General features: G+C 48.5%; 1 protein-coding gene across 3 annotated transcripts in view; it reads right to left on the reverse strand.

The window, feature by feature from the left end:
* Window positions 1-268: 268 nt before the first annotated feature.
* The window catches only part of zeb1b (zinc finger E-box binding homeobox 1b), a 90,410-nt gene continuing 74,538 nt past the window's right edge, over window positions 269-16,140 (reverse strand). For all 3 annotated transcript variants that reach the window (XM_035413550.1, XM_035413551.1, XM_035413552.1), the window contains exons 4-9: window positions 14,139-14,297; window positions 12,572-12,774; window positions 11,521-11,626; window positions 9,386-11,160; window positions 4,551-4,731; window positions 269-3,799 (exon numbers count right to left, since the gene is read on the reverse strand). In XM_035413550.1, the coding sequence (XP_035269441.1) occupies window positions 2,955-3,799; window positions 4,551-4,731; window positions 9,386-11,160; window positions 11,521-11,626; window positions 12,572-12,774; window positions 14,139-14,297 (3,269 nt within the window). In that variant the 3' untranslated portion in view covers window positions 269-2,954. The remainder of the gene's footprint in view (window positions 3,800-4,550; window positions 4,732-9,385; window positions 11,161-11,520; window positions 11,627-12,571; window positions 12,775-14,138; window positions 14,298-16,140) is intronic.

Genomic DNA, 16,140 nt, shown 5'->3' on the forward strand with positions numbered 1-16,140 from the left:
GTAAACCTAAACTGGTCTTATTTGAAAACAGGTATTTCATAATGACGCAATAAAAACATTGCTACTATTATTTCTCTGAGCAATGAAACACAAGTAATTACTGAAACATATTTAACCCTGGAAAATCTTTATCAGATATGTCAGTAAATAAAAACCTGATGAAATGGGTTGCAACTAATGCAAAAGTACAGGGTATTTAGGCAGATGAATAAGAATTGCTTTAAATTTCAGTATTACGATAATATGATGGGAAAAATAATTACGAAGGTTGCTTTGTTGATGTATTTTATTGTGAGATGGGGAGTCATAAAAAACTAAACGAAACAAAAAACAAAACCTATAAAAAATGACCATGGATTAAACAGGGACACTTAAAACGAGTTTGTGGCCTTGACTCAGACATAAAAAGTAACAAATTGGCACAAATAAAACATAAAAAGGTATGTCAATACAATTTTGGCTTTGTAAAAGGACAGGACAGCTTCATGGTTAGGATACTCCTTCAATACAACAGCAAAGATTCATGCTATTAGTCACACAGTTAGTTTTCAAAGTTCAGTAGCTTCATAAAAAATGGGGAAAATAAAACTAACTTGATAATGAATGCGAAGGTAACAGGTTCTAATTGAGTTTCCCAGGTGTTTTTGCCAAAGACGAGCTGAAATGTTAACATAATTCTCTTTTCAAAACATATCTCAAAATGCCAGATGTTTTCGTCCAGCTTTGAATTCTTTTACCGTCCAAATTATTTTTCATACTAAAATATATTATTGTATTAATACAAACTACAGTATTGTACACTACACTGTGTAATAAATAACCATAAAGAAATATAAAAATAAGACACATAAATATAAAAGTTTTCTAAAACTAAACAGGTATGTATATCAGTGAGGAGGGTACTAATACTGCCATTGTTGAAAACATACAGTACACAGTTTTTTGCATGAACATTTAAAAAAATAAACTAAAACAAAACAAACAGACATAAAACAAAATTAATACTGACAGGTAAAACCATCTAAAACATGTCATTGTGGGACCATATTTAGTAATATTTGTTACCTGAAGAGCAGCCAAGCTTGCCATACATTTTAAACAAGTGCACAAAATCACAAACAATTGGCATTCCAAGGCAGGAGAATAAACATATGTGTGTATACGTTTTAGCCTAAAGGTCTATCCATCCTGAACACCCAACACTAGGTATGGGAGAGAAAGGCATCAAGAACCCCATAATGGGTGGAAATATATCCTGCTGTCAGTCACTGACTTTTGTGAACCAAATCAAATCATCGCTCTTAGTTATGTTGGGTGGCACATTCTGCTGACACCACTGGTTTTCGGTGTAGTGGCGCACCCCACGTCTGGGATCAAGTCCTGACCGCGCCGGGGCCGACTGTGGCCGGCGGTGCCTTATTGGCCACAATGTTTCCCAGGGAGTGAGGGTTGGGGTCAACAGGGCTGTCCCTGCCTCGTCGCTCAACAGTGACCCCTCTGGTTGACTGGGTTACCTGCAGCCTGCCTCCTGCCTGCCCCGAGTCTGCATGCACTGCTACAATAAACTGACTGGGGCTCAGCTGACGGGCTGCAGGGTGAAATCAACTGGCCCTCCTGAATTGACAGAGGGTGTCAAAGCAATAGGACGGGCCTCCAAATACAACTGGGAATTCCTCATTCAGAAAGAAGGAAAACGGGCTAACGTTAGTTTTTTAAAAAGACAGCTCCCGACAGCAAAAAGCGGCGACCACTTCAAATCCGCGTCATCAGCAACACGAAACGATTCAGTCCACATAAGTCCGGGGATCACAAAGCCCTTATCTTCCCATCACTATCGAACGCACCTCCATTTTTAATACAAAAATAGTAGTTATAAAAACAAGCAAACGTGTCTCAAGTTAACACTGTGTGTATGCAGTACCTTCACCTCAAAAGTCGTATTTTTTTTTCGAAGGGACAACGAGAGTGGTGAGACGGGCAACGAAGATGGCGGACAAATGTTAGTTAATATGGGCCCTGGGACGCAGAGCAACTGGCTACAGCCGCTGAGTTAACACTGATCAATGGCACTTACAGCTCACAGGTCTTGCATAAGGCTGGGGGGGGGTGGGCAGGGAAGTAAACTGCTCTGTTATTGTACGTCCTCCTGCTTCGCCTGATACTAGAACACTGAAGACAGAAGACTCAACCACAGACAATCGGGGGGTGGGGGGGGGGGGAAGGAAAACAAAAACAGGGCGAGAATCCTGGAATCCGCGGTTCTGACACCGCCCCTTTCCTCTGGCGGTATCAGGCGCCACATCCTTTCTTTTTTCACTCCCCAGAATATATTTTTCTTCTTAAGGCTCACAATTCACTTAAAAAACAAACGCTTGGCTAACATCAGCTGACGTAATGGAGATCTACTCTACTGCACTAATACTGAGGGGTAGACCACACTGATGCAGGTTGTATCCATAGGTAAACCAGGAATACTGTAGTGCAGGTTTTTTTTCTTCATCCAACCTAATAAAATACTGATTTAGTTCATTGGCAATAAAAAGGTATAGAAATCTCTCCCAACTGTACAGCTTAAAAGGTCAAAACATGAGCGACAAAAATTAGTAACACTGATAAAAGAAATGACCCAGGATGCTTCAGTAATAAAACATTATCTAAAACGTGTCAACTCTAGCTTTCAGAGTCAGTATATGCATTTTTTGTTAAACTTTATGTACTTTTTTTTACAAACAATTGTAACACTGAAAATTTTTCTCACGTGAAAAAGTTTTTCTTTTTCTTTTTTTTTTTTTTAAGGTCAGGCACACCAGGATTTATACACAGTAGTGTACTGAAGCACAGCATCCATATAGTAATCTTCCATTCTTCCCATACAATAAAATTTTATTGTATAGGGGAAAAACAGCTGTGGTATCAACTCCTTGCATTGGATTCCTTCTGTTCGTTTCGTAATTTTAGAAAATGTGATTCTCCTGGCTCCCATCTTCTTCGTGGTCATGCTCCGTTATGGTATCGCTCTCCTCTTTCTCCGCCTCCGCCTCCTCCACTCCCATAGACAGTGTGCCCTCCTCGGCTTCCATCGGCTCCTCTTCCCTCTGCACCTCCTCTGTCTCCTGCGCCTCCCCTTCCCCTGGTGCTTCCTGCACCTCCATTGTTTCTTCCTGTGCTGCCTCCCCTTGCACAAGTGCCTCCTTCTCCTCCTCCTCTTCCTCTTCCTCCTCCTCCTCCTCTTCCTGCATTGTCTCTTCCTCTTGCTCTGGCTCCGCCTCCTTGTTCTCTTCTTGTATTTCTTCATCTTCCTGCAAAGGCTCCTCCCCTTCCTCCTCCTCTCCTTGCATCAGCTCCTCCCCCTCCCCTTCATCCCCGCTGTCTTCCCTTTCCCCTTCCTCACCTATCCGCACCACCCTTATGTCCTCCTCGTTGACGCTGCCCCCCTCAGCCTCCTCTTCCTCCTCCTCCTCCTCGCTGTCCTCGTCCTCCCGGGTGCTGCTCTCCCTGTCGTCCGAGTCCAGGTGGGAGGGCGGGGAGGCGGCCCTGCTGTCTGAATGCTCCTCGACGGGCGGCAGCAGCCCCTCCCGAGCCCCCGGCTCGGCCCCGTCCTGCCGCTCCTGCGCCTCCTTCTTGCAGTAGGAGTAGCGGTGGTTCATGTGCTGGGAGTAGGAGCCGGAGTGGGAGAAGCGGCGGCCGCACTTGTCGCACTGGTAGGGCTTCTCCCCCGAGTGCAGCCGCATGTGTTCGATCAGGTGGTGCTTGTGTTTGAAGGCCTTGCTGCAGATCCCGCACTCGTGAGGCCTCTTACCTGCAGAGGAGACAAGGGCGGGGTTCCCTGTGAGAACATTGGCAGCACCCCGATATCTACAGCACCCTGTTCTCTCCGCAAATACAAAAACACAGTCTAACCTAAAGACTGGGAAACTGCTGTGTTTGAGCATGGCCCTATATTCAATACACTGTAACTATGAAACTACACTGCGCCCGGTAAATAGCGAAGGCGCTTAATTTAAGGTAACGGCCCTCAGTTAAGGACTCCGAGTTCACTGGAGGACTGCAGGCCCAAATCCCACAAATAAAAAAGGAGAACAAATGGGCTGAGCAGCCAAAGGTCGAAGGTCACAGTGATGTAATCTGGAACTGAACAGACCACCCGGAGCCAGGCACTCCCATGGTAACAGAAAGCCCCCTGTGGGCGGGCGGTGTGCGGTAACGCTTGGACGCGGCCCTCGCAGGCTGCGGGGAGCGAAAGAGGTGGAACGCGGCTAATCGCGAGCAGAACCCCGACGCCACATCCGAGTTTGCTTAAAGGGGCCGGGGCTGATTGGTTACGGGTAGGCTGCTGCAGCTGTCGATTACGACCTCACGCTGGGCTACAACCGTTCAGCCGGGCCGCGTCGGCGCTCGCCGTAAAGCAGCGCGTGCTGTACGGCTGGCTAAACAGAACTTTCCGGAACCAACAAAATTGTTCCGTTGTTCCGGACCGCCCGCCTGAGTTTCCGCAGGCGCGAGGCAGCGTTTCCGGCGGCGGCAGGAGGGCCGGCCTTTCCCCCACGTACCTGTGTGCTCGTACTTGTGCCTCAGCAGGGAGCTGCTCTTCTGGAAGATCTTGTCGCACAGGTCGCACGCGTACGTCCCTTTCTCCAGCTTCCGGGCTTTCTTGCGGGGCTGGGCCGAGTCCGAGTCGTTCTGGTCCTCCACGGCGGAGACGCCCTCGGGGCTAGTGTCCTGCCTCTCCTCCTGGGGGGTGGGAAATCCCGTTACATTGGGCTGTTTAAGAAAGTTAGGGATAGTCCGGTTTAAAAAAAAAAAAGCTGGATTCCACATATATGGCTACAGTTAAATGGAATCCAAGAAGAAGAAGGCTTCATTTGCCGTTTATGCATCCAATTTATGCCCGAACCCAGTAATTTTGGAACTTTACAATTAAACTGAAACAGTGGCCTCATTCACCTGTGGTATCGCTTCTAAATGACAACCTGTCTTTGGGTTTAAGGCAGATATATGGCGAACTGGCGTAGCAGCAGCTGGTACTTGATAGGAAGGCTGTAAGTCTATGGAATAATAATAAATATAAACCATAAACCCATTCATTATAAAAAGGGAGGGGTAGGAGTGTTTGTATAATCCCTATGTATACTGAATGGTGCTGGGTATGACGCATTCATATCCTTATGGATAATTAGAATAAAGTGCAGCTTGTAAACCTGGAAGAAGCACCTCAGTACACTTTTAGCAGTCAGCCTCATTCCCATCCTGTCCATCCACTACCACATATTACTCCACATTATATACACGGCTTAAACCTGAACATGTACCGAAAGGTGGATCCAACTGCTGTTTTCCAAACTTTATCATTTCACATTTGACTTTGGGCACCTGAATCCTTCTACAGCTTTTAAGTTGTACGGACCAAATTTATCTACAATAAACTTCCCTACCTGTATCACATTGCTTGTGTTTTTTAGGCTACATTAGATTTACATTTTTAACTTTTAAAACAAGAGACTGCTAATACTAGCTAACTATAGTTAGCATACATTAAATTCTCTTACCAGTTAGCCAGATAGATAAACTACATGGTAAAAAGTATGTGGACACCTGACATCCAACATCTCATCCAAAATTATGGGCACTAATATAGAGTCGGTCCACCCTTAGCTGTTATAACAACCACCACTCTTCTGGGGAGGCTTTATACTAGATGTTAGAGCATTGCTGCAGGGATTTGCTTCCATTCTGCCAGAAGAGCATCAGTGAGGTTGGGCACTGATTGGGCGATTAGACCTGGTTCGCATTTGACTTTCAAATTGATCCCAACGGTTTTGGATGGGGTTGAGGTCTGGGCTCTGTGCAGGCCAGTCAAGTTCTTCCACACCATTCTTGACAAAACTATTTCTAAATATTGTTGGCGGTCAGCGCCCGTAACAGGAAAGGGCCTTCCCAAAACCATTGAGGAAGCACAAAATTGTCTAGAATGTGATTGTATGCTGTAGCATTAAGATTTGCCTAGGGGCCTAGCCCAAACCATGAAAAATAGCCCTAGACCAAGGGGTGTCCAGATACTTTTGGTCATACAGTGTACATAGCAAACAGTTAGCTCTATTAGCACGACAATAACATTATGTGGCTCAGTAATGAAAATTTTAAGTTGTCCAAAATAGCCTAAAGTTGGTCCAAATTCTTTTCTAGTAACCAAAGCGGTTGCACAATGCTGCTCTTTGCCACCCCACGGAATGCTGTTGCGCAATCCAAAGCCATGTGGGGTGCATTAGCGGTAGTCCTGTAGCTCCACATATGAACAAAAAACAATAGTGGTGGACATATGACACCCAAACTCCTTCCCTTTCTTTAAAAAAAAAAAAAAACAAAAAAAAACACTCCAGCCTTTCCCACTTCAGTTCATCAAGGAAATAAGCATGATGCTGGGACGTGCTATTCGGCACCACCAAGTGATTTGTAGCAATCAATCTCATTGAAATCAGATTTAATTTATATTGCGGTCTTGACAAAATAACCATTAAAGACGGCTACACAGATAAAGCTCTTTAAAGAAGCAAATAATTAGATGTTCTATGGTTTTGCAACAAGACATTTTATAAATAACAGTTTCGCAAAGGTCAAAATTATTTGCTGTTGAGGGGCCAAAATTGGAAAAATGGTGGCAGCTTAAGATGAATCTATTTGGCTGAATGATATAGGTGAACACAGTTTTCTGAATTATCAGGCAATAGTAACTGAAGCCTTGAAACAAGCTTTTAAACATTACAGCTGCTTCCTGGGTCATCAAACATGAAGGCAGCATCAATGACTTGACAGTATCCAGAATTTGAAAGGATTACTTTGTTCAAAAGTAAAATTTGATCGGGGGTTTGCGAAATGACTTACTTTTAAAAAAACACCCTGGGTATTTTTCACAAGTCCACAAAGGAGATATCCATCTTAAGGACTTATATGGCCATTTTGAGAGCAAATATGAAGTAAAGTTACTTTTCAATAACCCAAATATTACAATAATCATAATCACTTATTGGCTGAAACTCCTTACAGATTCACATCAGTCAAAACAGAATAAAGCAGACATTTGTGTGTCTACGCAAGAATGTGTCTTCAGATGTGCTTGTAAAAGCAGCAGTTCTGCTCTGTGAATTCAATACGTGTCCTACTGTCTGGCATTCACTTTTAATGATGCAAAATGACTGTAACAGCATATGCTGCACGAATACATGATTGTAATCAGTCGGACTTGACCCTGCGATCTGCTGGTGGGAACATTCTCGTGGGAAATTCTGATATATTCCAAAAATGGCTACAGTCAGCCAGCTAAGTTGAGCGGTACAGCCGGCCCAGACAGACTGCAGGCACCCAACCCACCAAAGGTGCTGTTCTTACACAATTACACCCTCTTTTCCCAGGCTATGCTGTGGCCAGTTATACCAAACTGCAGGCCTACCATCCACAGCCAATGTTGGCACGGTCAGAATTGAAAACCAGATCATGGGTTTCCTCACTGAAACCTAGTGTTTTAGCAGCATGATGTGAAAGCCACCAAACTAAACCTTTTAAACAAGCAGACTGTGGGGGTTTGATTCAATAAAATGTGCCTAGACTGTTTAAGGGCAACCCACTAGATTAATGTGGGGCCTTATCTCAATAAGGGCTACATTGCTCACACTATCTCAGTACGGTGGCAGGAAGTAAGAGTTTAAAGACAAAGAAATTTAGTTCTCATTGAGTGATTAACATCCATGGTTACGGTCAGACTCCTTTTTTTAAAATACCTGCCCCTTCATGATAAAAGCTCTGTTTGGGTTGCACATTTTCAAACATGCAAAATTTCATTCAGTTATACTCCATAACACAGGAACATATGAAATCATGAGAAATTAATTTCTACCATTGTGTTCATATAAAAAAAAAATAGAATAGAATAGCAAAACTGGCTCCCATTGCCAGTTCAGCCTCCTCAATTTTTCCTGTTTCAATCTTAATAGGCTTTAAGGTTCATTTGATTGAATCCAAACCAACTTGAAAAGTTTTATTTGGCTGATATGCATATGTCCATCAACTGACTAAGTTTAATTGAATCTAGGGGTCTATTTCATACTTAAGAATTTTTAATTGAGATAGAAAAAAATGGGTTTTTAATAGTGTCCTCTTCAACAGTAAGGGGGGGGATGGTTCAGTCATCCATTTCAGCCAAACAGATGATGTCTTCCAGTTCTTCACCTGGTCTCTGCACCATTATGGAACACAGTAATTAGGCCCCATCAGATGTTAAACTGTAAACACTGCAGGCCTTTTGGAGTTCAGCATGAGCTACACTCTGCATTACAGCCAGACTGAGTCCCCAGATGCCTGGGCTGACACACACAGGATTTGTTGGCAGAAACTCTCTCCGTGTGTGCGCTCAGCACGGGAACGAATTAGCCACGTCTTCAGCAGGAGGGATCAATCCCACTCCCTCTCTCCGTGCGCTAAGAGAGCCGCGATCCGTTGGCCCGGGGGGGAAGGCCTGGAGCCGGTTCCATCCGCACGCCCAGCCTCCAGGCGCAACAGCTCGTTACCGTCAGGGACGGCCGCCAAACGGTTATGGGATACGCGAGCTTCCCACGTATCCCGTGACTGTTTGGGGGCCTCCGCCCTCGCGCTGAAACACGGGGGCGGCTGAGGGCTGAGCTCACCGGGTGTAGGCCGGCCCCAGCAGCGGCAGAGGAGACCTGGAGGAGAGACTCCAGCCAGCACATCTGGGCCGGGCTCTCCGAGGGAGAGCCGCCTGGGGTCTCCGCTCCCTTTCAGCTTCGGCCACAACGCTGGGAGCGATGCGCGGCTCTGGGGCCGCGTGGATATTTCAGGAATGCAGTGATGGGTCACATGACGACACAGCGAGTCAAGACTGAACAAAGATCATTAACTCTTAGCAGTTATGTGGCTCAAAACTACAGTTGCTACAGTTCTCAACCAGGGTCGTTTATGTCCACGTTCTCAAAGAGGGAGAGGCTCTTTTCCTCTCCTCTTGCCTTGAGTACTGTGACTGCCTCCTTGCTGGCCTCCCTACCTCTGCAACCAAACCTGTACTGCAACTAAGCCCTTCTAGTACGCTGCCTACCTGGTCTACAACCTCCCAAAACACTCCCATGTCCTTGCTGCCCTCCACAGGTTATCTGTAACCACTTTATCATATTGCATCAAATTTAAAACCTGGGTGCTGGCTTACCAGGCTACCAAAGGGACTTCCCCTTTCCACCTTCCAAACATCATCAGACCACATACACCAGAGATCCTGTTCAGCAACCCTCCCCCCTCCCCTTCTGTGAGCCTGCGCTTCCTGGTCACCTCTGCTGTGGTTCTGAATGTGGCCAGGGTTTTGAAATACAGATTACTCCAGACAAACCTGGTTCCTGCCGTTGGCCTGCACAGGCTGCTGCAGCATCTCCGGCCCCGTGGGGCTGCCTCCCGGAGCGGCGTAGCTGTAGGCCAGCTGCGGGATCAGTATGGTCTGCTTGTTGGCGGTCAGCGCCCGTAAGCAGGAGATGCTGTTCTGGCCGGCGATGGCCACGATAGTGGGCAACTGAGTGGCAACAATGTTGATGGGGTTGGCACTTGAGTGGGCGACGTAAAGGGGGTTGGGGCCGGCATCGGCCGCTCCGTTAGTCAGCGGCTCTTTCTTTATGCAAGTCAAGTTCAGGGGCTCTTCCTGAACGGAGTAAACACTGCCGTGGTAAACGCTGCTGCCGCCGGCCCTGTCCCCCTCCTCTCGCGGCAGCTTTGGTAGCGACAGGTCCAGCGGCTCCTCCGTGTCCTTCTCGGACTTTGGGACGAGCCCGCCCGCCGACAGGTTTAGTGGTGAGGGGGAGGTCGGGGCGCTCTCGGACCCGTTGACGGCGGGCTCGGCGGACGCGGGCCGCGAGCCCGTTAGTGTCTCTGTGCCCTCCGCCGTGGCCTTCCCGTCCGGTCCGGGAGAACGGGCGCACTCGGCCACTTGGGTTCCCTCTGCCTGGGGGTCGGGCTCCTCCGCTGCGACTTGCCCCGTCTGCATCTTCTCAAACCACTTCTTGACCACGTCCAAGGGCAGGCTGACCGACTCGGAGATCTTGGCGAGCTCATCGCGGGTGGGCTGCGCGTTGAGCGCGTAGTAGGCCTTGAGGAGCGACAGGAGGTTTTTGAGCGGGGGCTGACTGGGGGACAGGTTAGCGTCCAGCAGAAGGGACGAGATCACCAACTCCGCCCTTTCGGCATCAGCGCCGTTGACCCTGAGGGCCTCCTTCTTACAGTGTTTCAGCTGGTGAAGTGCATCTAAGCTGTCGGGGCAGTCTTCACAAAGGAGACACGTTCCGGTGCCCTTATCCGACTCTTTCTCCGCCCCTGTCTCTGCCTCTTTCTCTGCCTTCTTGCTTTTGTCCAGTTTGACCGTGAGGTCCTCGGGGAGCTTTTCGGCCTTGCAGACGTCAGCTCCCCTGGAGGGGACCTCCTTCTTCAGGCCCGGGGCTCCCAGCGAGGCCTGACCTGCGTCCAGGCTGTAGTTGATTATGATCTTAGTGGTGCCGTCTTGATCGACGACGGGAAGACTGATAGCCGAGATGACGGAGTGGGCGGCGCCCGGCTGGGCCTGTCCCACCCCGCCCCCTGCCGTGATGCCAACGACCGCGCCCGGCTCTTTGGAGGCGGTGGCGTTGAGGTGGGCGTTCTCCAGGACCTGGCGGAGCACGTTCCCGTCCACCGCCACCTTGAGGACGTTCTGGATGTCGCTCAGGTTGATGCTGATGGGGGAAACCAGGCCCACCGTGGGCAGCACCACGGCCTGCACCATGCCCTGAGGGGAGGCCACCGCCTGCAGGGCGGAGCCCCCGTTGAACACCCCGTTGGCCCCCGTCCCCACCACCACCGGCTTGTACTCGTACTCCACGGGTTCCGATTTGATCTGGTGGAGGGGCAGCTGCTCCTGCAGGGGCTTGCCGTGTTCCGCCTTGTCGCGGAGTTGGGCCCTGGACGGGGTCGGGGGCGGGGAGGGCAAGGAGGGGGAGGGGCACTGGGGCGCTTTGCCCCCCGGGCGGGGCCGTCCGTTCACGGGGGTCATGCCGATGCACTTCTTGCTGCTGATGTGGGAGCTGTAGGAGCCGGAGTGGGAGAAGCGCTTCTTGCAGTTGGAGCACTCGTATGGCTTCTCTCCTGCAAACCACACAGGCATTTTTTTCTCCATTAAACAAACATTAAAAAAAGAATAAAACCTGCAGGGTAGCCTGGGCTTGTTTCGACCATACCGCAATGCTGACATAATGGAAGCAAATGCTCCCTAATTGCAGTCTGAATCGCCAACAGCAACACAATTTTGACGCGTTGAACAAGAACTCAAGCTTCATAACACAATCAAGAAATATAAATATGGTGCATTATGAAATCTAAACATTGACCAATGTGGAAATAACACAATTGGGTTTGGAGCCAGGGCCAACGGGGTGTTTGTCAAAAGCCAACCGTGCCGGCCCTCCCCCTGGGTACGCTGCCATGGCGACGAGTTTTGGTACTCACCGCTGTGGATGCGCAAGTGCTCCTTCAGGTGGTGCTTGTATTTAAATGCTTTTCCGCATTCGGTGCACTTGAATTTGCGATTGCCCCCGGTCTGCGTCACGTGGGTCTGGCAGACAAAAAAGAGAGAGAGATTCAGAGGATTGGTGTGCACAGTAACCTGTCTACTACATACAAATCATTTTCTAAATTCTATTTCATAATTGAATTCTGCTTAAATGGAAGCAGACCGATGCCCGGATTCAAATGACATTTGTCCTAAAGTTTGACTAGCAAGAGAAAAGTTATGTCTTTACAATCTCTCTTAAATCCAGTGATTGTTGAATTCACCAAACTGTGAAGGGAATAAAATGACGGTGGGTTAAAGTTGATGACATTTTGATTGCATTCAAGTCAATGGTATCATTAGGCTGTCATTACCAAAAGAGAAATGATCTGGTCTGACAATCGGATACTATCAACAGACCTGCAAATACCGCGTTGATTCAATTTAAAGTACTCGCATCTGCCGAATGGCGTGATCGATAAGGACCGAGCAAATACCCGCTGAAAAATGATCAGAAAGTGATGCAACGCTGAAAACACAGGAAATGGCACCTTGCAAAAAAAAAAAAAAAGAATTGGCTAATGCTGAGGAAGAGATAAACATTCAGGTAGGTAATGGCACAGTAATAGCACTAAGTGGGAATGGATCCCCGACTCCTCAGCCAATCAATGAAGCAGGAACTCAGAGTGCAGATAAAGAGAACCCCATCTACACTCTGTCCGAAACGACAAAAACTGAATTCACTGGGGGTGATGTGCTAAACCATTCGTGCATGCAGCTTGCGCCACTGTGATGCTCGACTGAGACCCATTGTCTACGCCCTGGGTTTTCAACAGGGGGTCCGTGAAGGTCCTGTAGGGGATCCGTGGTCAGACGTGATTTATAGATATTCTTTTTGAAAGCCCCTGGTCTGCGTTACCGCAGTGGCCTTTGGCCCTCTGACCCGGTCTGTGACCTGGGCCCAGCGGCCGCAGCGCTAACGGAGGCGGCGGCGGGCGGTCCCGGTACCTGGTCCCGGCCAGACTTGTGCGCGGTCATGTGGCGGTCCAGCTGCGTGCGGTAGGCGAAGGTGTAGCTGCAGAGCGAGCAGCTGAAGTTGTCCTCGCTCTTCTCGTGGCGGTACTTGATGTGCTCCTTCAGGGAGGTGTAGCGCTTGTAGCCGCGGGCGCAGTAGGGGCACGTGAGCAGCTGGGAGAAGGCGTCCGGGGTGCCTGGGAGAGGGGGGAGAGGGACACAAGGGCTGGGAACTTTGGCGGGATCGACGGGCGCGGCTACAGAGGGCGATAGCGCGGAGGAGGCTGCCGACAGGCGCTAGAGCGGGAGCCAGTGGTGGCGGTGGGGTCACATGGGGACAGGAAGGGAACTTTGACTGACGAAAGATCGCCCCCCCCACAGAACTACGGACTGGAGGAAGGTGATGATCCCAGGAGTGCCTTAAGAGGATCAGGAAACATTCAATAGGAAGTGCACAAATAGTATACCCTAATCAATGTAAAACTGTATTTATGGACTTGGCAAACCCATCAAAGACCCTTCACGGATATGTATACTATATTTTGTGTCTTTTTTTTTTTTTAGATAAACAAGTGTAACATTAAACCTTGTTGGCAAGAGTTCTTTTCTTTTCCATTCGAAAGATATGAATATCTCAGAAATATCACACTACATAACAAGCTTCGGATTGTTGAATAAAACATGCCACGTCTGGCTCTGTTTGGTGCACTAATAACCTGTGCCTTTCCCTTTTTGATCAGTAATAACAAGGAGAGGCTTTTGATGCCTGAACTATACGTTGCAGCGCGCAGAGAAACTGGGGCAGGCAGATTAGACGTTTTCAAGGCGATGCAGCCAGCAGGGAGGCATAATTAGGCGTAAGCGAAGCTCTACACATATCTGAGGGGAGAACACACAGGTGAGTTATTTAAGTCAGCCCTGTGAACTGCAGCACATTAATCCACAGACACAAGCCCGTCATGGACTTCACCAATGTGAGAGAACTTCTCAGGTGCTGTTATTTTTCTCACTGCAGGTAAATAGGTGAGGCCGTTAGATGCCATAAGGAGCTCTGCTGTGGTCTTCCACAGATGAACATGGCCTCATTTAAAGCTGTTTAAAGCATTCATGGTCTAGAGAAAGATATGTATGATGGTAATGTTACACCAGCACTTCTGAGGGTGTGTTTAAGAAGGCAAAATGCTACTGAAAGGAGGAAGAGACCTCTGATGACACAGACACACGTCTAACTCTTACTCTCTGGATATTTCCCCCCATCATGCTGTCTTTCTTGGCATGTACCACCAATGGCAATGGGTGGAAGGAGGAAGTGGGAAGGAAGCTAATGTTAAAGTGAGGATACAGAGGGGAATTGTAGTTTAAAAGAAGGGAGGCGGTGAGGGTTTGGGTTGAGGTGATGGGGGTGAAACATGGTGAATGCGAAGAGTGTTGGTTTGGGTGAAGAGGTTCTTGGACGTTGTAGTTCAGAAGAGCAGAGCGGTTGTGGGTAAAGTTGTTGAGGTGGATGGGAGTTGTAGTCCACATGGCGGTCATGGGCACACGGCTGTGGCGGGGGCTTTACCGTTCTCGTCGTGGATGCTGGCTTCGGGCGTGCCCTGCCGCGGCTCGTCCTCCGGCGCCTCGGGGTAGATGACGGCGGTGTCGCCCTGCTGCAGCATCTCCTCCACCATTGCGTCCGTGCTGCGCTCTTCATCCCCGTCTGAACCGCACTCATCCTTCACTGCAACGCACAGGGACACACCAAACCCCCTCAGCGAGGCCACCAGACTGAGACTCACTCTAACCGCCTCAGTCAGCGGTGCAGTGGCTAGAGACCTGTGCTGGTAGCCAGAGGGCTGCTGGCTCTAATCCTAAACGATGAACTGCTCTTTCCCCCCATAACACGAGTTCTATCAATATTATAAACAGCTGTATAGAAAATTGGAAGTGATGTGTCTTGTCCATCTGGAAAGCAAACAAATAATGTGATGTACTGCTGTATTTTTCCCAGAGAACCAGAAACTGAATGTAAAATTCATTGGAAACAGGTGTATGGATTGAGAGGGCACCCAGCGGGGAAGTGGAATCATTTTCCCTAGTCGTCATTCAACAAGAAGTAAATGGCAGCTTTATTTTATCACTTCTGTATTCCAATTTAGTTTGTGTATGGGCCACAAATGTGTGAAAACGTAATCACGATAGACTCCTGTGTATGTGAGTGCGTGTGCGTGTGCTCGTGCAAGGTTGTGCGAGTGAGTGGGTGACTGTGTGCACTGCATGTGTGCGTATACTGGGGAGGAATCAGGAAGGGTTCACCTCCCTTTGGAACCAATTCTCCCAAATAGCTTGTATAAGACACCCTGCTTCTGGGACTTGTTGTTTTTGGGCCTCCGTTTCCCGCACGCTTTGCCCCCGCCTCGCCCCGCCCGCCTGCACTACGCCTCTCTTTCAGGGGGGGGGAAGCGGCGGAAACGGAACCGCGCGGGGTTTGCGCGGACACGGACGCCAGAGACGGCCTTTCGGCTTCGCGGGAGCCGGCGCCAGGAGAAGCGAAAAGCCGCCGCTTTCACACCGCGGCGTGTAATGAACTGCGGAGCTCATTTCTTTTATGTGCGTGCCTCCTGCTCTGCGCTCTCAACGCCGCTCACCGGCGCCACGTCCCTGCCCGTTTAGCCATTCCGCTTTCAGGCGCTCGGTGAGAAGAAATAACCTGAACCCGTAATGCGCAACCCCATTTATTGATGTCTGCGGTGACATTACGGATTCTGATTCTGCTCTAAAAGGGGGAAATGGTTCACCATTGTACTGGGTGGAATCATTAACAATGGCGAAGGAAAACTAATTACGAAAGGACTATTACAAGAAGGACTGTTATATAAATCCCCTTCTGCGAAGTGAGGCCCTGTTGCGTCGAGCGAGGTGATGTAACGGCTGTGCCTCGTCCCGGTGGCTCTTTAATGCCGCTCTTTGTGACTGGTCCTTTTCACTTTCCGTACGTTGGGTTCTTGTGCCTTCTTAACGCATCACAAGACTGTGTTTCGCTTGAGCTCCAGTCTAAAACCTGGCCTTCACCCCTGCTTCCCCCCTCTGTGGGGCATCCCCTGTACTTCACACAATGCGTGTAGAAGAACAGAGAGTACTTTCTGTGACCACAGAGCCACAGCAAGAGGCGTCCCTTTTTCCAGCCCCCTGCCCACCCCAAACCTGTCAGGCAACTGGCTGAAAGGCCTGTCCGTCTTTCTGAACTTTCCTAGAGTAGCCCCGCCCCCCCGACCTGCGGCTAACCTCTCGCACGGACACAATATCACAGCTCCCTCCAAACTGCAAGCTCATGTAAGACCACGTGCAAATGCATAGCCTGCTAGCCAGCTGTGAACAGTACGCAAGAGGAGAAGATTTATTTATTTATTTATTTATTTATTTATTTATTTATTTATTTATTTATTTATTTATTTATTTATTTATTTATTTATTTATTTATTTATTTATTTATTTATTTATTTATTTATTTATTTATTGGGGTGGTGGGATTATTTTCTTATATCATTATGAAACAATACCTTCCTTCCTTCACATCCAGCTGA

Source organism: Anguilla anguilla, chromosome 4 (assembly GCF_013347855.1).
Source record: "Anguilla anguilla isolate fAngAng1 chromosome 4, fAngAng1.pri, whole genome shotgun sequence".
Lineage (NCBI taxonomy): Eukaryota > Metazoa > Chordata > Actinopteri > Anguilliformes > Anguillidae > Anguilla > Anguilla anguilla.